The following is a 23,091-nucleotide window of genomic DNA, read 5'->3' on the forward strand; positions in this document are numbered from 1 at the left end:
TTAGAAATCAGCCCCCACGTATACGGACTGTCAGTCCCCTCCCCCACATGTAGTATTGCATCAAACACAGTCCATTGCCTTGGGCAAGGGCAGGATGTTCAGGAAGGAATCCAGACATTACTCTATCCTTTAACTCTAAGGAGCTGCATTGGTGTTTTGGTCTCTTGAGGTGATCTGAATGGCATAAGGGCTCCTGTCATTCCTCTTGTGACCAAACTTTCCCGATTGGAGCAGGACTAGGCTGAAGGCAGCATTGTCGTATCCTCTCACCCTCTTATTGTGGATTTTGGCTGTGAAATCCAGTGCCCATGTGTTGGTATGTGCAACACTGTTTGTGTGCTTTTTATAGCACTAGTGGGTAAAATACACAATACTGAAAAACTTCCTTCACGTTTATACAGTTTAACCAAAGACATGACTGGGAAGGACGACAATTACCGAGGTCCTGCTGTGAGAGCACTCTGCCAAATCACTGATGTAAGTGCCACCTGCTACTCAGGCGATTGCGTGTTGCTGGGCCCTTATCTTCTTGGTCCTGTCTGCCTGCTCCTCCCAACCCTCCCCTTGCATCCCATATCTGGCCTTGCTTTTCCTTTTTCTCCCCCCCCCCCCCCCCCCCGTCCCTTGCAGTCTTGTCAGCTTTCCTTGTAACTCCTCAAAGGAGTTGGTTCTCATTTTCCCTCTCTGCAGAGTACCATGCTGCAGGCCATTGAGCGCTACATGAAGCAGGCGATTGTGGACAAGGTGCCCAGTGTGTCCAGCTCTGCCCTAGTGTCATCATTGGTACGTATGCACCTGCAGGGATTTGTGTGAGGGCCAGTTAAACCAGGAAACAAATATCTGTGTTGGGAGCTGAGCAGCACGTTCTCCAGTATCTTCACATGTTAAAATAGGAGCCGTCTTTTCAGTAGAGAAAAATTTTCTTTAAATATGAAGTATGTTTGACTAGGACACACTTGACAACACTGAGTCACATCCTCTGTGGGTCTGCATTGGTCCATTTGGGAAATAGGCATGATAGGAGGAGGAAGCTTACTGGGCCTACTCATGCTGGACTAGCTTTTTGACCCATGGTCCTTTGTAATGCTCACATCTCCCATGGACAGCATTTACCCTGAATGTCAGTCTGCAGAATTTGGTCTTGGATTTAAAACTGGACTTGGATCAGAACCCGATGAGAAATAGCATTTGTGCGGGAACAGCCTGGCCGCCAGGAAATCTCCCACTTGTGGTCACTCTGGCAGGAAGTTTACATGGTGCTTTGTGGAGGTGTCATGACATCAGACACAGGGCTTCTCCTCCATTGTGGTGTGTATAATTCTTCCTCTCATTAATGAGAGCTGTGAGACTGGAGCCAGGGGAAAGCAGAAATCCCTTCAGGTCTGGTGATTTGTTTTTCTGTAAAAGTAGATTTGAAATTGCTTAACTGAGACAATGTTGGAATTAGATGGCAAGCTCTTCTGGGCAGGGACTGAGGTTTTATTTGGGGGGGGGGGGAGGAGAGGGTGTTGGTCACCCAGCACAGTGTGGCTTCAATCCTGATTGGGGCCTCAGGGAATTACTGGAATATAAATCCATCATTATTAAGATTCTCCCTTTGTCCTCCATGTACTAATGTTGATGAACAACACCCCTATGAAGTAGGTCTATATCATTCTCTCCAGAACCCAAGTTGGAGAAGATGGGGGTTGTTGCTGTTTTTGTGATTCACTGATTCATATTAGTTTATCCTGGACCTTGATGGGCTCTTTTCTTATGAGTTATTCTGTGCCCACAGCACCTGCTGAAGACCAGCTTTGATGTGGTAAAACGCTGGGTGAACGAAGCGCAGGAGGCAGCTTCCAGTGACAATATCATGGTGCAGGTAAGAAACCCTCAGGCGCATGCAATAGATCAAAGAGCAGATCAGGGGTTTTGGTATTCTCCAAGCTCAGTTGTACATCTCTGGGCCATAGATGAGTAAATGCATAAATAACATAGCATGTGGTTTGTGAATCCCTTTCTTTTCTCCTTTGCTAATCTGCACAGTATCATGCCCTCGGCTTACTCTACCACGTGCGTAAGAATGACCGTCTGGCAGTCAACAAGATGCTCAGCAAGTTCATGCGTCATGGCCTGAAGTCGCCCTTTGCCTACTGCATGATGATCCGAGTGGCCAGCAAATTGCTGGAGGAAGAGGCTGGAAGGTGAGGAAGTTATTTTGCCACATTGGAAGACTTACAAAGTGGGATCTGAGGAATCTCCTCTTACAGGCTTGTCCTGTTATCTGGTTTTGTTTAAACCTTTAAGAAATAACATGCAAGATGATGCAACCCCTTTCCTTTTATTAATAGTTAAAACATAGCACAGAAAAGGGAGTGGGAGGTGATTCCCTGTCACTTTTATTTTGTAACTGGACAATCTATGTGAGTCTAATCCAGGTGTTTGGTGATCTGGCACTTTGCTTCCATGTTTATGCTGTCCGCTTGTGTACGGTTCTCACACTTCATTGAAATCTTTCATTTGATTTTCCATAGCCTATTGTAATCAAGTGGCTAGTGTGTATGTATCATTGCCCTCTGCTGGATAGCACCAGAACTGCACTATTGATTGTCATGAGCCCTATATGTCTAACAGCTAATGGAAATTCCCCTTTAGTTCATCAGGGAGGGGTCTATGCTTTTGGAGTAGGAGGGTCTCAGTTCTATCCCTGCAATGCAAATTACTGCAGCATAGTGACAACCACAAAGCCTTAACTGAACACAAACTGATTACAATCATATTTCTTTTTCATAAAATGCAACTTCCAGTAGCTCTGAGAGCCATTCCTTCTCTGCCAGCCCAGTCTGTCCTCCTAGTGCCTAAGGCTCCTTTTAATTTCTTGACTTTGTCTCCTAGCCATGACAGCCCCTTGTTTGATTTCATTGAGAACTGCTTAAGAAACAAACACGAGATGGTGGTCTATGAAGCTGCTTCTGCCATTGTTAACCTGCCTAGTTGCACTGCCAAAGAGCTGGCACCTGCCGTGTCTGGTAAGTCAAGTGCTATTTAAGGGTGTAACTGGGGGATTGTGGGCCTATGATAATTGCATTTGCTGACTACCCTGCGATGTAAGGCCTTTATTAGTACTGAAGCTTGTTGAGATGTCATTATTGCCTATATATGTCTTTGCTGGTGCTAGAAGGTATTTCCCTGCTGCATTTAGTGTGGATTGTTCTAGGGTCTGTGTCTCTACGATGCAGTCTCATTTTAATTAGCAACAACAACAAAAATCCTTTTGCCTTGTGACCTGCCAGCAGCTCTGTGAGAGACCTGGATTCTGAAGCAACCAGGGGGCTCTAGCTTCCCAGCCCCATGGAGTTCAGATGCTCACTGAGGTGTTGCATTTGGGCTCTGGGGAAGGTGTGTGTAGGAGACCTCCATCTGCAATAACAATGCTCTCTGTTGGCCAACAACACATGGAATAGAATGGGATTTAAACTGTAACAAGAAAAAATGGGTTTAAGTAGCAGTCGAAATAAAGGTTCAATGGGAAGATCAACTAGGGGATGGAGATAGAAATTTCTGAATCATGGCTTGATGAGCATCTTTTAGTGATGTTAGGGAAAGGAGGGAGATGGACTTGCTCAGTGGTTTTCAATTTCAAATGGAAACGTGGTCCCCTTTGGAAATCTTAGATATAGTCCATGGACCACATGTTGAAAACCACTGTTCTATGGTAACGACAACCTTTCGCAGACCCCTTAGGCATTGTCTGTGGGCCCCCAGGTGTCCGCGGACCACTTGTTGAAAACCACCAGACTAGCTAACCTTCCATGGGTCCCTATGATTCTGAGAGAGTAAATCCAGAGAGCTTCCAATTATTCCCTGCTCACCGTTGCTCTTACAGTGAATCAGAATCTTTTGTGCGGGGTGTGGGGCACTCCTGGTTCATCGATTTCTAAATGTCTGCATTTAATGCTGTTTCAGTGTTACAGTTGTTCTGCAGCTCCCCGAAAGCAGCTCTTAGATATGCAGCTGTCCGCACCCTCAACAAGGTAAGACTGTGTTCTAGGAGTTGGAATAGCTTTCGCCTCCCCTGGATGATGAGTTCCAGACCCCCCCAGGTCCAGGGTCCAGAGAAGAAAAAGGGGGCCAGGCTATGTAAAGATTTGATTTCTATCACTCTTCCCCTCCTCCCTCCCTGTCCCACACACCTTTCATAGCCTTTACTTTGCTCCCTTCAATTCCAAAGGGAAGAGCTACAGAGTCTGTGTAGTGGCTGGTCTGAGCCTGGCTCCAAAGACACTGCAGAGCTGAGGTCCATGGAGAACTGAAGTTCAGACCTCCTGCAGGGACTTCTGGCTTCCTGTGTGGCAATGGATAGGGTCTGAGCCTTAATAAATGGAGGGCGGGAAAACGGACACACAGCATTTAAAGGCTATGTTACCAATGTCTGTCTTTCAGAAGGGGGTATATTTCTTTGGGAGAACAAAGCTGATAACTCACCTGAGGGTAAAGTTATCTGGGATGGCCTCTTAGAACCTGTTATTTGGTTTGGTAGACAGGCTTGAGTGCTGTATAGGGTCTGTATAGCATTTGGTTCTGTCAGCTGGGCCCTTTCCATGTATTCAGTGAATTCCATTGTTTCTCCTCACTAGGTTGCCATGAAGCACCCATCTGCTGTGACTGCCTGTAACCTGGACCTGGAGAACCTAGTGACCGATTCCAACCGCAGCATTGCTACGCTGGCTATCACCACGCTGCTGAAAACTGGCAGTGAGAGCAGCATTGACCGGCTCATGAAGCAGATCTCCTCCTTCATGTCAGAAATCTCAGATGAGTTCAAGGTATGGAAGGTGTCCCCTGGTGAGAACTGTACTGGGCCTTTGTCTTTCTCTGTGTACACTTGCCTTCTGAAGTCTCGGTCAGGTTACACCACATTCACGTCCAGAAACTGGTCTTCAGATCTGCTGGAGACATGAGTGCAAGGGGATGATGGTATTGACCTATCCCCAAAGTATCCCACAGTCTCTATAACTTGCCACCATTAGTAGGCTCTGTTCTGGAGACTACCCATAGTAATGAAATCCCTATTCCAGTGGGCCCCATTACCAGCCTTCTCCAGGGACTAACTAGTGCCTGGAGAGAGGAGTCCCATCTCATCCCTATGGCTGCTTCTCCAGTGCATGCTACCCATCTTGTAGATGAAGGGAGAGCTCTGGTCTCCTGGGCTTCTCAGTCTAGCTTAAAATTCATGTAGAGGGGAGAAAAAAACAAATTGAAATTAGACAGAATTCTCCTTGTTAAATGCACTGTTTCTAAACCTGGTCAGGTCGTGGTGGTGCAGGCTATCAGTGCCTTGTGTCAGAAGTACCCACGTAAGCATGCAGTCCTCATGAATTTCCTCTTCACTATGCTCCGGGAAGAGGTAAGGCTACTGGCCAACTACTTTGTATTATTATTATTTATTTGTATTGCAGTAAGAACGAGGCCCTGTAGTGTTAAGTGCTGTATAGCAAGTGAATCATAGACTATCAGGGTTGGAAGGGACCTCAGAAGGTCATCTAGTCCAACCCCCTGCTCAAAGCAGGACCAATCCCCAGACAGATTTTTGCCCCAGATCCCTAAATGGCCCCCTCAAGGATTGAACTCACAACCCTGGGATTAGCAGGCCAATGCTCAAACCACTGAGCTATCCCTCCCTGCTATGTAGCAGGTGAAAAGCTTGCAATCCCAATGTAAGCATGGTTAGTAGAAATGACAAGCTTGATATGTGACAATTGTCTCCAAAGTGACATCAAAAACTATTTATCAATGTGTTTCCATGATCTGATTTGCAGCATGAGTGGGATTCTGCTGCTGGGCTTTATTAACTTTCAAAGCAAATGCACGTAACAGGAGATCCACTGGCAATACATGTCTGCATAACATTGAACCAGCTTCTGTTGCTGCCCATTGTATTTTGACATTAAATTCTAAGAAGCCTTGTCTTGTGTCAAAAATCCATTATCAGATGACCTAAAACTATTTTAGTTCTGCTCCCCCTGCTGTTGCAATGAGGGATCGTACCTGAAGCCATTCTCTGTGTGCCTTCAGATACAGAATTTCATAAAGGCACTGTGTGAGATTTTCTGAAACCCTTTCTAAATAATCTCCTATAGCACTCAGGACTCCACATATGCCTGCTACCCAGCTGGCATTAACATTGTCAGTTATGACATCATGTTCTGCCTATTAAAACTTCCCATTTTGGATCATACCAAGACCTCTTATCTTGTACTTTGAAAATAGAATATTCCATTTTTGCAGATTCTGCCTGGGTGGCTGGTATAATTTTGAAATATGGTTTCAGAGTTCAGACCACTCAATTTTAAGGCTCTTTCATCCAATGTAGCTCCTAATATATTCAGAGCACCCACAATTGTGCACGTAAATTATAAGAGGACATCACTCTGTTTAATCCCCCATTGTTCAGAATGAACATGAGTAAGTAACATCTGAAGGTAATCTTATGTGTATTTAGTAGCCAGTTGCAGGTTATGCCAGGGAAGATACTGATCTTTCATTTCCCACTCTAATGTATTGTATTTGATTGGCCCTGCATTTGATACCTAATGTATTGCTTTTGTGATTCACACTTGGATGTCTGGTGTGGGAAGAGGGATTATTTCCCCCCCCCCCCCATATGGTTGTTTTATGTAATGTTTCTACCAGCAGAGTGGCTCAAAATGGGGCCTTTCTTAAAAGAGATGTAAACCCTTCAGCTGCAGCCCCTTCTTTAAGGCTTGCTTTTTAATTGCTGTGTTTGTAATTGTTCTCTGTTTGGAGTGAGCTGCACAGAGACCTTGAATATTAGCAGGTCCTAAGTAAGCACAGAAGAAACTCCAAAGTCCCATTGAAAAACTAAGGGTTGTGATGTGCTTCCAATTCCTGTCATGTTTATAAGAGCTGGACCCAGTATGGTTCTGTCAGTGCAATTTTTTTGAGGTGCAGAACACATATAGAAGTAGCTGAGCAGACCTGATGGAGTAGGGCAGTGTTGCTACCCAAACACAGGTTAAAAGTTAGCAGTTGCAGATGTCTCTTTTAACTAAATCCCTCCCTGGCTGGTTAACATTCCCAGTTAGAACTTCTGGCCTCCTTTGAATTTTCTCACTGGCCTTTGCTGCATAGGGTGGTTTTGAATACAAGCGAGCCATCGTGGACTGCATCATCAGCATCATTGAGGAAAACTCTGAGAGCAAAGAGACTGGCCTGTCTCACCTGTGCGAGTTCATTGAGGACTGCGAGTTCACTGTTCTGGCCACCCGTATCCTCCACCTGCTGGGGCAGGAAGGGCCCAAGACAAATAACCCTTCAAAATACATTCGCTTCATCTACAACAGGGTCGTCTTGGAGCATGAGGAGGTCCGTGCAGGTAAGGTGCAGGCCTAGAAAGATGCATGTCCTTCAAGGTTGAGTAAATTTCTGTGACTGAACTTCAAGTAAAGGGTTTCTCAGTGGGCTAATCCACTTGCTTTTTACCTTCTGTGGAATGAGTTCAAATACGATTTGGCACTCGGCTTAGTTCCTAACAACCCTTTGTCCATAGTAAGAAAACTCCAACATCCCTTAGCAGGAGTGCTGGTCTCCATGTAGAGGAATACACAGTGGGAGGTTTTGATGTTTTGGTTGAGATGGATGGAGGAAGATTTGCCGGCACTTTGCTGCATTATGCTTGGCTCTGTGTTCTACATAAGAATGGCCACAGTGGATCAGACCAATGGTCCATCTAGCTCAGTATCCTTTCTTCCGACAGTGGCTGATGCCAGATGCTTCAGTGAATAGAACAGGGCAGTTTATCGAGTGATCCATCCCAGTTTCTAGTAGTTAGGGGCTTAGGGAAACCCAGAGCATGGGAAACAACAAGGAGTCTGGTGGCATCTTAAAGACTAACTCCTTGTTGTTTTTGTAGATACAGACTAACACGGCTACCCCCTGATACCAGAGCATGGGGTTGCATCCCTGAGCATCTTGGCTAATAATCATTGATAGACCTATCCTCCATGAACTTATCTAATTCTTTTTTTAACCCTGTTCTACTTTTGGCTTATACAACATCCCCTGGTAACAGGTTGTTTGTGCATTTTGTGACGAAGTACTTCCTTATGTTTGTTAAACCTGCTGCATGTTAATTTCATTGGGTGACCACTGGTTCTTGTGTTACATGAAGGGGTAAATAACACTTCCCTATTCACTTTCACCACACCGTTCATGATTTTATAGACCTCTGTCATGTCCCTCCTCAGTTATCTCTTTTACAAGCTGAACAGTCTTGGTCTTTTTGATCTCTCCTCACAGAGTCATTTTTGTTGCCCTTCTCTATACTTTTTTCAATTCTAATGTATCTTTTTTTAGATGGATAGACCAGAACTGCACGCAGTATTCAAAGTATGGGCGTAGCATGGATGTATATAGTGGCATTATGATATTTTCTCTTATGAGCCATTGGAAAGGGATAGATAATAACATTAGCTTTTCTGACGGCTGCTACACGCTGAGCAGATGTTTCCAGAGAACTATCCATGATGACTCCAAGATCTTTCCTGAGTGATAACAGCTAATTTAGATCCCATAATTTTGTATGTATAGTTGGCATTATGATTTCCAATGTGCATTACTTTGCATTTATCACCATTTAATTTCATCTGCCATTTTGTTGCCCTCACCCAGTTTTGTGAGATCCCTTTGTAACTTCACAGTCTGCTTTGGACTTAACTAACTTGAGTAATTTGTATCGTCTGATTGTTGGCAGGCTTCCTGCTTCTGATTAACTTAAAAAAAATTTTTTTGCTGTTAGTTTTGTCTTTTGTCTCTAAAACTGTTGCATTAAAGTAAGATCACAAAACAGAGGGAACTTTCAGTTGCTAACTTTGCCAGCTGATCCTGTTTTCCCTGCTGTTGCTACAGGTGCAGTAAGTGCTCTGGCTAAATTTGGAGCCCAGAACGAGGATGTGTTACCCAGCATCTTAGTGTTATTGAAAAGGTGAGCTACATAGTCTGCCCTCTGTCCCAGCAGACATTTCAGAGATTTTTCCTAAGAACTTTAAATGTTTGGACAAACCTGGGATTTTCTTGACATATTGGCGCTCCTGACCCACTTGGTAGAATATAATGAGACCTCTGGACTTGCACAATATTTTGGGTGCAGAGTCCTTGTCAGGGTTCCCTCCCCACTCTGAACTCTGGGGTACAGATGTGGGGACCCGCATGAAAGACCCCCTAATCTTATATTCCACCAGTTTAGGTTAAAAACTTCCCCAAGGCACAAATTCCTTTCCTTGTCCTTGGACGGTATTGCTGCCACCAAGTGATTTAAACAAACATTCAGGGAGGGGCCACTTGGAGCCTTATCCTCCCCAAAATATTCCCCAAGCCCCTTCACCCCCTTTCCTGGGGAAGCTTGAGAATAATATACCAACCAATAGGCTAACAAGGTGAGCACAGGCCAGACCCTTGGGTTTTTAGGACACTAAAAACCAATCAGGTTCTTAAAAGAATAACTTTATTATAAAGAAAAAAGTAAAAGAAGCACCTCTGAAAAATCAGGATGGAAGGTAATTTTACAGGGTAATAAAAAGTTTAAAACACAGAGGATTCCCCTCTAGGCTCAACTTCAAAGTTACAAAACAGGAATAAACCTCCCTCTTAGCATAGGGAAAATTCACAAGCTAAAACAAAAGATAATCTAACACATTTCCTTGCTATTACTTACAACTTCTGTAATTTTAGATGTATCATTTCAGTAGGAGCTGGATTACCGGCTTGGGCTCTCTCTTTGTCCTAAGAGAGAACACTTTCAAATCTCGGGGGGGAGGTTTTGTATATCTTATTTTCTTATTGGTCCTTTTGGTCAAGTGCCAAGCAGGTTATTTGAGCTTCTTAACCCCTTACAGGTAAAGGAGGGATTTGATGCTACCCTTAGCTGTATGTTTATGACAGTCCTAGAGCCACTATTGGGTATATAGAACACTGCCTCCCATGACAGATTGTAATATTGCTGGTTTCAGAGTGGTAGCCGTGTTACTCTGTATCAGCAAAAAAACCGAGGAGTACTTGTGGCACCTTAGAGACTAACAAATGTATTTGAGCATAAGCTTTCGTGGGCTAAAACCCACTTCATCGGATGCATGCATCGGAGAATACAGTAGGAAGATATATATATACAGAGAACATGAAAAAATGGGTATTGCCATACTAACTATAACGAGACTAATCAATTAAGGTGGGCTATTATCAGCAGGAGAAAAAAAACTTTTGTAGTGATAATCAGGATGGCCCATTTCCAACAGTTGACAAGAAGGTGTGAATAACAGTAGGGGGAAAAATTAGCGTGGGGAAATAGCTTTTACTTTGTGTAATGACCCATCCATTCCCAGTCTTTATTCAAGCCTAATTTAATGGTGTCCAGTTTGCAAATTAATTCCAATTCTGCAATTTCTCGTTGGAGTCTGTTTTTGAAGTTTTTTTGCCCAGGATGGCTGTCAGAAGGAGGTGAACTATTGATTGATTTATTGCCGTATTAGTATGATCACCAGTGCCACAACTCGCCCTATTCTACAGCGCATATTTTCAGTTTCTTTAGGCCACCACCAAGTTAGATCAGTCATCTGCATACATTCACAATGCTCACAGCTGGGTTTTGTCTTGCTTTCAGGTGCGTGATGGATGATGATAATGAAGTGAGAGACAGAGCCACGTTCTACCTAAATGTCCTGGAGCAGAAGCAGAAAGCTCTCAATGCTGGCTACATCCTGAATGGTAATGTGGAGGCTTTTCAGAATAAAGATGCATTTTTTTTACCCAAGGTCCCTAGGGAACAGACTGGTTCCAGGGAGCTTGAACATCCTTCAGACTGTTACAAATCTGTCAATTGGCCTGTAATTGCATGAATGGTAAGGGCAGGTAAAGACATTTGGTAGGTTACCTCTTGATGTGAAGGACACATGCATTTCTGCTATCCTTTCCAAATCTGCTCATATGTATGCAGTAGGATGGCTGACTTCTCAGGCTGTAGTGCAGTGATGGCTGTGCATCAAAGACCCAGATTCAGGCCCTGAGGAATGTGGTTACAATAGAATTGTCAAATGCATTCCAGCTGTTTGCACCCTACAGGTTTGCTCTGGGGATGATAATCATTTGTATAAATGTCATCATAGTATTTTCAGAAATACTGGATTCAGTGTGTCCAGTGCATGAACACTGGGTACATATGCTTTCTACTGCACTAGCCAATTAAGAAGAGCAGAGATGGAGATTTTAGTTGGACTCTGACTCAATGGCTCACAGAGTTGGTGTTTGCTCTGACTTCAGTGATCTCCCTTCTTTCCTCAGGCTTGACAGTATCCATCCCTGGCCTGGAGAGGGCGCTGCAGCAGTATACCCTGGAACCCTCTGAGAAACCCTTTGACCTGAAATCTGTTCCTTTGGCAACTGCTCCCATCACAGAACAAAGAACAGGTACCCATGGAATAACAGGGGGCACTCCTCTCCAGTATTAAAGCTGATTGCTTCCAACATCCCCTCAGGAGATGGGCTGGATGGGACCTCATGAGCGTCTTTATCTCCAGTTTGTGTGATGCTATGAATTGTTAAGATCCATCTTGTTTGAATTTTGGGGTGTTTATTTTCTGTAAAGTCCATGCTGGTAAATTCAGTTGCTCCCAGATTAGGATTCTGTTGTAAACCTCCTGCTAATAATAGTAATCGCTCATAATCCTCACTGAAGCTGCTGTTGTTCCAAAGCTATTTTGGAAGTAAAGGTTAGGATTTTGAGTACAATAGGATGCATTACTTGGGTGAGAGTAATGGAGTCTGTAGCAAGACAAAAAATGGGCTTCCTTCATATTCTGAAGGAGTCCCTATCAAGACATTTTATGTATGTGAGCTAGTGATCTTCTTAATTAATTTCTCTGTCCCGTTTTGCTTCTGCCCCTGCAGAAAGTATTCCTATCACTGTGGTCAAACAGCCAGAGAAAGTGGCAGCGACAAGGCAAGAAATATTCCAAGGTAAGCAGAATGTGGGGCATCTCTCATTAACCCTGTGTAGGCGGAAGAGGTGCGGATGTAGCGGTCATGTGATTTGTTGGGCCTGCCTAAATCCTGTAGCCTTTCACCATCTGAGTTGACCCTCATGAAAGGGAAATAGACCGTTGTGCTTCAAGCCAACTTCTAATTAGTGGAGTAATGGTTAGGGGATCTTCTCCTAGGGGCAGGTTATCTCACAAGTGCCCACAGCAGTGTTTCTTGCATATCTGCTGAAGTTTCCGATACTAGCCACTGATAGAATACAGGGACTAGATGCGCCATTAGACATAACCAATATGGCAATTCCTATGTTCCTCATCTGGAGGGGATTCCAAACTTGAAGGGCCAACAATGCTTCTGATTTTGCAGGTTATAAATGCAGCAGGAATGGTGAATGTGTGCACTCAATAACCGATCAATACCAGGCCCAGGAGATTGGCTGATCTAAGCCCCTAATTCCTGTATGTGTGTGGTGTTTTTCTTTCTTTCTTGTTCCCCCTGCTCATGCACACCCTAGGACCAGGTTTGGGGCCCTTCACTGCTCCTGTCAGTGTGGTCACATTCACCCTGAATCTATCCCTGTGCACAGTGTTGGATCAGTGATTTATTACAGAGATGAGCAGGAGTTAATTGAGCTTTGAAATCTCTCTCTGTTCTGGGCACTTTCACTCATATGATATTTGGGTTCTTTCTGTTAACTCTGTTTTAGAGCAACTGGCAGCTATCCCAGAGTTCCGAGGGCTGGGCCCACTCTTCAAGTCCTCTCCAGAGCCTGTGGCTCTTACAGAATCTGAGACTGAATACGTGATCCGTTGCACCAAGCACACATTTGTCAACCACATGGTGTTCCAGGTGCGTAGGCTGCTGCTACAGGGTTGTAAAAATAATCTCCTAATTGTTAATTACCCACTGGGCTGTTTCTTCCCAGTGGTGTATCTTGTTTAGTTCACAATATGTAGCAGAGGTGAATGGTATTGAGACCGCTTCTTCCATACTCTGGGCCCAAGTAATCTGAATTTAACCTAAGCGTGTGTGCCTATTGTACATCTAAAGCATGTACACAGTCACTAGGTGCTGTTCTCATTCATAGTGTGTATGTGAGCAGCGGAGGGCTACTTTGTTTATGGGGTGGGAGGGAAAGGTTCCTCAACCAGAGGCCTCAGAGTCAGGGTCAAGAAAGGATGGAGCTTCCTTAATTTGACAGTGTGAGAAGGTTACAATAGAAAGACAGGCCAAGAGGAGAGAAGACTTAGACTCATTTAAGCCATGAATAATATTTATACTCCCTCTGTATTGCTTGGCTATGCCCCCAGCATGCTCGTGCTATGTCTAAGAGACATTCTTTCTGATGCATGTGCAACTTTTCACCTGGACATCTGAGACTGCAAGTGGCCCAGGGCATGAGGAGTTTTGCAGCTAGTTAGTTTATGAAGAGTATGACTATTTTATGCTTACCTAACTCCTTTTACAGAGGCTCTCAAAATTCTTTACAGAGACACACATGCATTATCTACATCCATTTTACACCCAGATGAACACAGAGAGATGAAGTGACTTGCCTGAGGTCATATAATGAGTCAGTGGCAGAGCCTAAATAGAAGCCAGGTGTCCTGATTCCCCCTCCTCTGCTCTAGCCATTAGAAGGGCCACCAACAACTCAACTGCACTTGTATGAAATTGAGGAAGGAAAATGTAGGCTATATATATGTCAGTCTAGCCTTCCTTATAGTGAAGATCTTAGAATACTTTCCCTGGGGAAGTGTTGGAAATCTGTCTTTCTGGAGGCATTTAAAACTGCCCTGCACAAAGCACTAAGACACAATACTGCACTGAAAGAGAACAACTACCCTCTGATTTCTCTCAGGCAGAAGGCTAAGATCGAGCCACTGCGCCATTGTGTCTTTATTTATTTTAAATTTCTTTTCCTATTAAATATTTACAGAGGTCTCTGCATTAATTGGGGTTTTTAACTTCTCAGCTGAAAAAGTAGAAATGCCAGCTTCTCTGTGGTACATGTCTCTAACTAAACCTTCACAGGAAGGTCCTTTGACTACACAAGTCGACATCCAGTAGAACAGAGTTTGTATTTACGTAGCAGATATTGCAAAAGGGAGTCAGCGTTAAAAATCACACTGAGCAAGTCCTCTGCCTGAAACACTATCTCCTATTATGTCCATCATTAATGGCTTCAAGCTGTTGCTTCCCTTTCCTTCCCTGCATAGTTTGATTGTACAAATACACTGAATGATCAGATCCTGGAGAACGTCACGGTACAGATGGAGCCGACAGAGGGGTATGAGGTCATTAGCTACATACCTGCCAAAAGCCTACTGTATAACCAGCCTGGTATCTGCTACACGCTGGTGGCACTGCCTGAAGAGGACCCCACAGCAGGTAAGCAGCTTGTCCTCGTAGATTGCCATTCCCTTCAAATAACCCAAACTGTATTCCCTATACCCTCCGCCCCATGTACAAGCCATTTACTATAGCTGGTAAGTGAACACACCATCCAACAGCACCGAGTACAGTTTCTCTTCGCTACTCTGTGCAATATAGCCTCTCAAGGCTCCCCTCCTGGAAGAATTCTTCCCGCTTCTTCTCCTCGGTTAACTTGCTTCAGAGCATTTCAGAGTGAGGCTGTGCACAGCCCTTTGTCTCCCTTCTTTTCAGACACTAGGAAAACTGCTTGGCGTGAATTTAACAATTAATGTGATGCTGGCTACTGATGAGGTCTGTGGGGTGGGCCTGGGAGCTACATTTGGAGGGTCCCACACTAACAGAGCCTAAATTCCTTCCTTGCCTAATCTTACCTCTTAAAAGTAGTCGTCTTTCCCCTGCAGCATAGGCCTGGGACACCCGTTGCACTGGAAGTGCCCTTACCAGTACCCTTAATGGATTTTATGACTGAAAGCTGAGATTGCTCAGGCAACTTGTAAAGAAAGGAAGGATGGTCTGGTGGTGAGGGCACTAGCCTGGGACTCAGAAGACTGGGATTTAGTTCCCTGCTCTGCCACCGATATCACTTAGTCTCTCTGTGCTTCAGTTCTCCATGTGTGAAACTGGGATAATAATACTGCTCTGTCTCCCGGGGATGATATGAGATGTTTGTAGTGCACTCAGACACTGTGGGAATGGGAGCCACGTAAGTACCTACAGTAAGTGGATAGAAGTTGGAATGCCTACTAGAATGGGTACAGCTGAGTCTCCAGCTCACTTATGCCCTCACCAATCAGAAAGTGAAATGGCCTTTCTCCACGCTTCAGTCTCATTTGGTTTTCTTTGTAGTAACACAACTGATGACTGCTATATCTCTTTTATTGTTCACTGCGTAGTTTCTGTTTCATCTGGGATGGTTCATCGCTGCCTGTCTTAATTTGTAATGAAGTATTAATCAGCTGCTGTGTTACAATGCAGAGGTGACAACATTTCAGTGGTAGGTGAAGTGACTCCTAGATAATATCTTGAGTATCTCGCAGGGGCAGAGAGGCTTATTTAATGAGCATTCCTAAAATTATTTGATCCTCCCATGAAGAATAATATAACTTAATCTAAGGATCTCAGTGTTTTACAAACAATTCTCACAACCCCCTGTATCTATAATCATTTACTAAATCTAAATAAATAGAATGTACACATTTCACATTTGGGAGACTGAAGCACAGAGAGGGGAAGTGACTTGTCCAAGTTCACACAGCAAGTCAGTGGCAGAACTGAGGATAGAACCCAGGACTCTTCCAGTCCCCTATTTTGAACACTGTACCATGGTCCCGTCCATGAAGAGAAATGCATGTAACATGGTAACATGAGCCTTTCCTTTGCCACCTCCCTCCCCAGTGGCCTGTACATTCAGCTGCATGATGAAATTCACCGTCAAGGATTGTGACCTAAACACTGGTGAAGCGGACGATGAGGGCTATGAGGATGAGTATGTGGTAAGGATCTGATAACTGGAGCTTCAGTGGGTCCAGGGGCTTTTGTTTCCCTTGTATTTTCTGTGCACCAATAGCCTGTTCCTCTGAAATGTAATCTGACCACAGAAGCTTTGGGCACTTTCTGTGAAGAGGGGTGTGGGGTTCCTCCCATGGAGAGACAGAAGTTCCTTGTCCTGAGTTTCCCCAGTCTCTGCAGCTGCTCTTCTGATTTTGGGCCAAGACACACATTTAATGAAGCTCTGAGCTTCACAAGCTGTAAAATCTCAGCATGTACAGATGGTTTACTCTACCTAACCTGGAGTACCTTCCTATGAGTACTCTTCATGCACATACCTGGCTACACTGGACATCTGTCTTTATGGAGGCTGTGGTGTCTCCCTCAGATTGGGTTGCCCTGGGTTAGCATGCTGTGTCACGCATCAGGAATGAAAGGTGTTGGCAAAGCTGTGTGGAAAAGCTGGCATGGTTCCTACCCACACCTTGGGCAGCATGGGCAGCCCTCCTGTGAATTAGAACTCTCTGTTGGAGGGTAAATAAAGCTCCTTCTGTTCTTGAACAAGTGCTTTTACTTTAAAAATAACCTGTCGGTGCTCAGGACAGTGGGCTCCACCAATGCAGTAGCTGCTTTAGTGAATGGAGGCTGTTTGGTCAGCTCTTGCACTGAATGAGTTTCACTTTATAGGCCAGAGTCTGACTCTGGTACCAGGAAAATTCCATTCCTGGCCCTTGAGCCTGGAAGGGAACCTTGGCTCCTTCCTCTTGGCAGTGAGACAAGGGCTGTATTAGGGTTCTGTGTAAGGGCTTCTGTCTGAGGCCATTGCTATATCCAGACAGAGCTTTTGAGCACAAAACCAATCTTCGTGCTGAGGACTCTCTTGCTCATTGGGAGTGAAAAGTTACCTTGAGCTTAGCCAACAGCTTTGGGTGCTTCACACAGGGTGGCTTTGTTTGCCTTTTGGAGTAGACGATATGATGTGTCTGAACCTTAACCTGTTCTATTGGCTCCTGTATTTCCTGCCCCTTTCTCACCAGACACTCGTGAGTATCTGACTGTAGAAACGACTTGGCAGTAACTCAGCATGAGCTGTAGTAAGAGCCGGTGGAGCTTTGTCCAAGCAGAGGGAATAGAGGGGATTTTCCAAAAGACACTGCGCAGCTAGACCCTCCTCTGTGCCAGGTTATACGAGACGCTCATCCCTCTCTGCTACGGCACTTGAGCAATTTTAAATAACAACCATAGTCCATCCATTAATTAAACTAGAATGATGAGGAGATTTTGATCATGCCCCTTCAGAGGAGTGTTTCCAGGTGTATATGCACTGGAGAGATGGGCTTATCCAGTGAGGCAAGTTCCACCTCCCATAAATGTGGCCACAACAACAGCTCAGCTCACCGAACATTCAGTGGTGGATGGTATCAGATATGATACGTCCTGAGAAGGTCTCAAATGTAGGCATGTACCCTTCTCCATTATGGACTCCGATGTCAGTCCTCCTTGGACCTGGGGTTCTCACTGTACATTATTGATCTCAGAAATGATGAGCTGGGATGCAGAATATAGAGAAGTTTTTCAGTATTCCAGAAATGCAAATCTTGCATTAGTCCAAGCCCCTCCCTCTATTTTGTTAAAATTTATTTTTGTGTTGTCCCCTTTTGGATCTTTCTCAGACATTTTGATCTTTGGCAGGTTGAGAGCTGTGCTCGGAATGGGAAATACCATCATAAAACCCTGGGCATGGAAGAGCTGAAGGCTCTTCCAACTCCAATACCCAATCAAAACAGATTGTACCAAAATATCATTGCTCAAATAAATCAGAAGGGAGACAGGAAGCTAATTCTGAGAAAATCCATGATCAAAAGTAAATGTCACCATCTTTACTTGATTGCAGTGAGCCAAGTCTATAGCTTTCCCCCAACAAGAACTATCTTATTTATGTAAAACTTTCTTTCCCTATCAGCTTGAAGACATTGAGGTAACGGTAGCTGATCACATCCAGAGGGTTCTGAAGCCAAACTTTGGAGCAGCCTGGGACGAGGTGGGTGATGAGTTTGAAAAGGAAGAGACCTTCACTTTATCCACCATTAAAACATTGGAAGGTAAGGAAGTCTCTGACCCCCACAGAACTCCTAGCATTTCCCTGCTTGCAAGAGGCAGAGTCTGAACTCTGGCCTTTTAGAGTATGTCTGCACTGCAGCAGGGAGGTGTGCTTCCCAGCACAGGTAGACAGACTCGCACTAGCTCGGCTCAAGTTAGCATGCTAAAACTAGCAGCGTGGATGTTGCAGCACTAGTGGTGGCTTGGGCTAGCCGCCCAAGTCCAGGCCCACCTGCCCCCCTGGGTCTGAGCTTGGGAGGCTAGCCCAAGCCATGGCCACTGCTGCAACATCCATACTGCTGTTTTTTGTGCACTAGCTTGAGCTGAGCTAGCGAAAGTCTGGCTGCCCATGCAGGGAATCACACCTCCCAGCTGCAATGTAGATATACCCTTAGAGCTGTGGCTCCCTATGGTCTGCTGAGGCTCCTTTGGGCCTCTAGTTCTACACTCTGAAATTGGAGTCACAGTTCAGGTTTAAGGTCCAATACAAACCTCTTTCTGAGTGAGCTTGTGACGGGCCAAATTCATCTCTGGCGTAGGTTCATAGAATTGGATTTGTCCTGTTGTGCACGGTATTGGCCTTTCGTGACAAAAAGCTACTTTTAATTTCAAAAGAAACCATGTTGGTTTGGTCATTGTTGTGATGGAAACACATCCTAAATTCTGAGTATCCTGAGCCTTTGGGGACTGGGAATGCCGTATGGTGAGGAAGGGAGCACCTTGCAATGGTCTTGAGCAACACCCTTTTCAAGAAGCTGGAACATGGTTCAGCCTTAACTCTAGCTGTCCTTGCACAGGCGGAGATAGGCTGCGCCTTAGGGCCCAAGGGCAGGAAGGAGGAGTAAACCATAGAGGTAATATGAAGCTGGGGAGGAGGGATCCTTAAATGACCCCTCTTGTTCTCATCCTCACACTCAGTTTATTAATTTTAAAGACTCTATCTGTGCCTCTTCCAAAGCCCATTGAAGTCTGTTAGGGTGCCAGCTTCTGGGGGTACTTTTATATTGGGCCCTCATCATGCAGTTTTGTGTTACTCCCTTTAATAGTCACTGCCTGATGGGGATTAGTCCTTAATTTGCTGCCCCTTGTTTCTTCTCTTTGGCTATTTCTGTGCTGTCTTCCATGTCACCTCATGCCTGGAAGCAGGGCCGGCTCTAGCATTTTTGCCGCCCCAAGCACCAAAAAAAAAAAAAAAAGGCGCAATCGGTGGCAGTTCTACCGCTGCTTCTTTCTACAGCGGCAATTCGGCGGCAGGTCCTTCGCTCCGAGAGGGAGTGACGGCCCCGCCGCCGAATTGCTGCCGAACGGCCGGACATGCCGCTCCCCTCTTCATTGGCCGCCCCAGGCACCTGCTTGCTACGCTGGTGCCTGGAGCCGGCCCTGCCTGGAATACCCTCCCTGAGCTGGTACTCAAAGCCACAACCCTCTCTTATTTTAAATCCCTCCTGAAGACCCATGTGTCCTGCAAGGCCTGAAAGAAGCTCATTGTGTCTTTCATTGTATCCACATTTATCTCCTCAAATAAGTTATACCACTGCTGTGCACTAGCCTTGCTGAATTACTGTGGAGTCATCTTGAGGCTGTCCATGTCCTCCTTTCTGCTCACCTTCATGTTACCCATGCACCCTTGCTGTGTCATGTACAGAATTATTATTGATGATTTGTTTTGCATTAGTGTCCAAAGATCTCTCTCAGAATCCGGGCCACACTGAGCTGGGCCCTGTACGAACACATATGGAGGCACTCTCTGCCGTGAAGAGCCCGTTGGGGCAGAGACCATATCTCTTCTCTGTACTGGGAGGAGGGCCTTACTGTACCTTTGAACACTGTTAAAATAATGATGTTAAATAAACCCATGAAACTGACCCTCTGTTATTTCTTCTAACAGAGGCAGTCAGTAATATTGTGAAGTTCCTGGGGATGCAGCCGTGTGAGCGATCGGATAAAGTGCCAGACAACAAAAACTCCCACACATTGTACCTGGCAGGTAAGCTGTTGGGATTCTCTGTCGGGATCTCTGCCCCACCTTATGTGACACTCTTAGCGACTCTGGGGATACGCAGGGATTTGTCTGTTTTGAGACTGAACAGTAGTGCTCAGGATGTTAGCCCAACTAGTGCACAGCCTATCGCTCAGTTGCCACAGCCCCAGATAACATTCATTTGCCTGTTCCTGTTGTGCTCATCCCTTCAAATTCAGGGTAGCTGATAATGTTGGGATCAGAAGAATTACTTGGGGATAGGGATTGGGGACAAACCCAATCCCTTGGGATGGTTTGAATTGAGTTCAGAACCGCCCTGCATGATCTTCAGGGAGCTGTTACCCCAACCTTTGTGGGAGTCCCTGGATTTCCAGAATGAGTTGAACTGAGGTATCCTATGGGAGATGCAAGGAGGACTTGAGCAACAACTGAATGTAATTCTAGATGTTAAACTAAGATGCACACTGGATGAGCAACTGATGGTGATATCAGAAATGTCTTGATCTCCCCATTTGAGTCTAAAATATAAATTTAATTTGTGTGTCTGTGGGGTTTTGAAAGATTTATACTAGTGACTAACTCATCTGGGTACCTTAATGTGCTACGGTGGGGTTTATAACTATCCAGCTGCATTGGGGATTTTTTGGACTATGTTCAGCTGATGCTCTTTGGAGAGGGGACCTTGCTCCAGCCACATGAGTATCCTTAGAATTTGATGGATGAGCTAGTGGCATTCAAGCACTTTATTCTCTTCCCTCTTCTCTTCTCTGTTCCAGGTGTGTTTCGGGGTGGCCATGACCTCTTGGTGCGTTCTCGTCTCGTCCTGACAGACACTGTAACAATGCAGGTCACAGCCCGCAGTGGAGAAGAGCTTCCTGTGGACATAATCATGGCCTCGGTTGGCTAAACTGTCTTTCTGAGACTGCACTCTGACATAAGGCCCATAAAGGGAGAATGTTCTTGGTTTTCTTGGTTCCCCTCTGTTCTGGACACTGAATTGGAATCACCTTCACTACAGCAGCTTTTTATCATTAGTAAAAACTAGGACAGTTATTTGGGTTTTTCTAAATAAAATTGTGGTGTTTTTATGCCCTGACAGGAGGTTTTAGGAAGCATTCAGTTTCACTTAAATCTATAAACCCCTCTGAAGAATCAGCCCATTTAATACCAAGTTGCTGAACTCTGCAGTCTGAGGGTCCTGTGTTTCCAATGAAGCCTTATTTAACCATTCATATTATGGTAACACTATCAAACCCATTAAGTGGTCACTTGGAATCTGAAATTAGTGTGCTTTTAATTATCACTAATTTTGCTAGTATTTGTATGTCTTTAAAAGACCCTTAAAAGCAGGACATGGTAAATAAATAAAATAATAAAATTCCCTCTCCTGCAGGTATAGAACTTGGCTGCCTTCCACTACCATCTTCATGGAAAATGGCAGGCTGATCTTCTCCCAGGGTACTTATCCCTCAACACAGTGGGTTGGGATTGGCTGGCTTGCAGTTATATTCAATCAAAGAATGGGAAATAAGTGCCTAGCTCTAGCTTTGCACAACCCTGTCAGAAGGAAATAGTCTCTGTAAAGTGCAAATCAATTAACACACTGTCTGTGTATAATTGGTTTGGCTGTTCACATTCCCCTAGTTATCAGTAACTGGTTTCTCAGTTGTTGTTAGCTCCAACACTGAAAGCCTACTGTATAAGTGGTAGAGGATTATGTGATTTTTGATGTGTAGTATCCTGAGGAAAAGTGACCAGTTAGATTTTTGAGTACGAAAGAAGCAATGTGGTGATGTGTAACATCAGACTGTAATATATCAACCAGAGCTGTTGTCATTCCTCTCTGGAGCCATCATTTTGGTTAATTTGTGAGTTTCAGTTATGCCAGATAAGGGGAAAACAGGAGAGATGTCTGTTTTTAGCACCTGTAATTGATCTTTGTTCTACTCTGCCTGTATTTTTTTTATGCAAAATGTCACCATATAATGTAACATTAAACAAAGTATTAAAAGATCCTGATGGAATTTACATAATTATTTATTATTGGCCTAAAGGTGTAGCCAAAGGCATTGCACCAACTCATTCCTGCAAGACTGACAAGGCATGTGCGACTGGTTGGGATATTGTCATAGACAATGCCTGTCTTGCATGCTTTAAACAGAGGGATTATCTAGGGTAGCACCAGTTTTTTGTCATTGCCTCTTCTGTTCACCTCTCTCACCACCCTACGAGGGGGGGGGGGGGGGTGGCTCACCATATCCCGTGCTAATACTCAAGGAGTTCTCCTTACTCATCACCTTCTGCATGAGCCTCCCACTTCAGTTTTCTTCCTTTTGTTTTTAAGCAAACCTTGTCTCCCCTGGTCCTGAGGCTTTGGCCACTATAGGGAAACACGTGCACCTGTGCAATCCCCGCTGCTAGCCTGAGGCTTCTGCAGCTGTCTGTCTGCTAGGAGAATGAACTCTGTGTCTCCTCTGACTAGAGTGGTCCTATTTCCCCTTTCGCTGCATTTGCAGCAGCACTACGGGAATTGCAGCAAAACACAAGGCTGAGTGGGCAGCTGACTGCGCATCCTGCAGGCACAGAAGGGAGGGCTTGGGAAGGCCTTTGCCAGAGATGTGTAGCTGACAGAAGGGCGGGGAGCCAGGAACGCTCATTCCACCAGCTCAGGCTGGCCCCCGCGCTCTGATGCGGTTGATGAAATGGCCTCACCACCTAGGCCTGACTGAGGGGTTACAAGGTGCTCTGCACAGGGTGCCTGTGCAGAGCGCTACTGGGGGCAGGTTCGTGGCTGTCAGGTGCATCCGGGCTGTGCCCAGAGCCCCACAGCGGAGCAGAGCTGGGGGCCTACAGCTCTAGAGAGAGAGACAGCAGGTCAAGGCACCCCCCCCCCCCCCGTGCCTTCCCTCCCCACCCTGGACAGCTCCCAAACGTGGCCCTGCCCCCAGCCCTAGGGTGACCAGATTTCCGATTTTATAGGGACAGTCCCGATAATTGGGTCTCTTTCTTATATAGGCTCCTATTACCCCCCACCCCCCGTCCTGATTGTTCACATT

General features: G+C 45.1%; 1 protein-coding gene across 1 annotated transcript in view; it reads left to right on the forward strand.

Annotated features, from left to right (window-relative positions):
• Positions 1–22,048, forward strand: part of COPG1 (COPI coat complex subunit gamma 1) — a 28,416-nt gene extending 6,368 nt beyond the window's left edge. The window contains exons 6-24 of the mRNA XM_065407291.1: positions 402–477; positions 691–783; positions 1,778–1,864; positions 2,029–2,186; positions 2,878–3,011; positions 3,949–4,016; positions 4,620–4,808; positions 5,294–5,389; positions 7,135–7,378; positions 8,911–8,986; positions 10,658–10,761; positions 11,335–11,460; positions 11,941–12,009; positions 12,737–12,879; positions 14,250–14,421; positions 15,862–15,959; positions 17,918–18,056; positions 19,943–20,041; positions 20,812–22,048. Coding sequence (XP_065263363.1) covers positions 402–477; positions 691–783; positions 1,778–1,864; positions 2,029–2,186; positions 2,878–3,011; positions 3,949–4,016; positions 4,620–4,808; positions 5,294–5,389; positions 7,135–7,378; positions 8,911–8,986; positions 10,658–10,761; positions 11,335–11,460; positions 11,941–12,009; positions 12,737–12,879; positions 14,250–14,421; positions 15,862–15,959; positions 17,918–18,056; positions 19,943–20,041; positions 20,812–20,942 — 2,302 coding nt within the window. The 3' untranslated portion in view covers positions 20,943–22,048. The remainder of the gene's footprint in view (positions 1–401; positions 478–690; positions 784–1,777; positions 1,865–2,028; positions 2,187–2,877; positions 3,012–3,948; positions 4,017–4,619; positions 4,809–5,293; positions 5,390–7,134; positions 7,379–8,910; positions 8,987–10,657; positions 10,762–11,334; positions 11,461–11,940; positions 12,010–12,736; positions 12,880–14,249; positions 14,422–15,861; positions 15,960–17,917; positions 18,057–19,942; positions 20,042–20,811) is intronic.
• The last annotated feature ends 1,043 nt before the right edge of the window (positions 22,049–23,091 follow it).

This window comes from Emys orbicularis, chromosome 7 (assembly GCF_028017835.1).
Source record: "Emys orbicularis isolate rEmyOrb1 chromosome 7, rEmyOrb1.hap1, whole genome shotgun sequence".
NCBI classification, from domain to species: Eukaryota; Metazoa; Chordata; order Testudines; family Emydidae; genus Emys; species Emys orbicularis.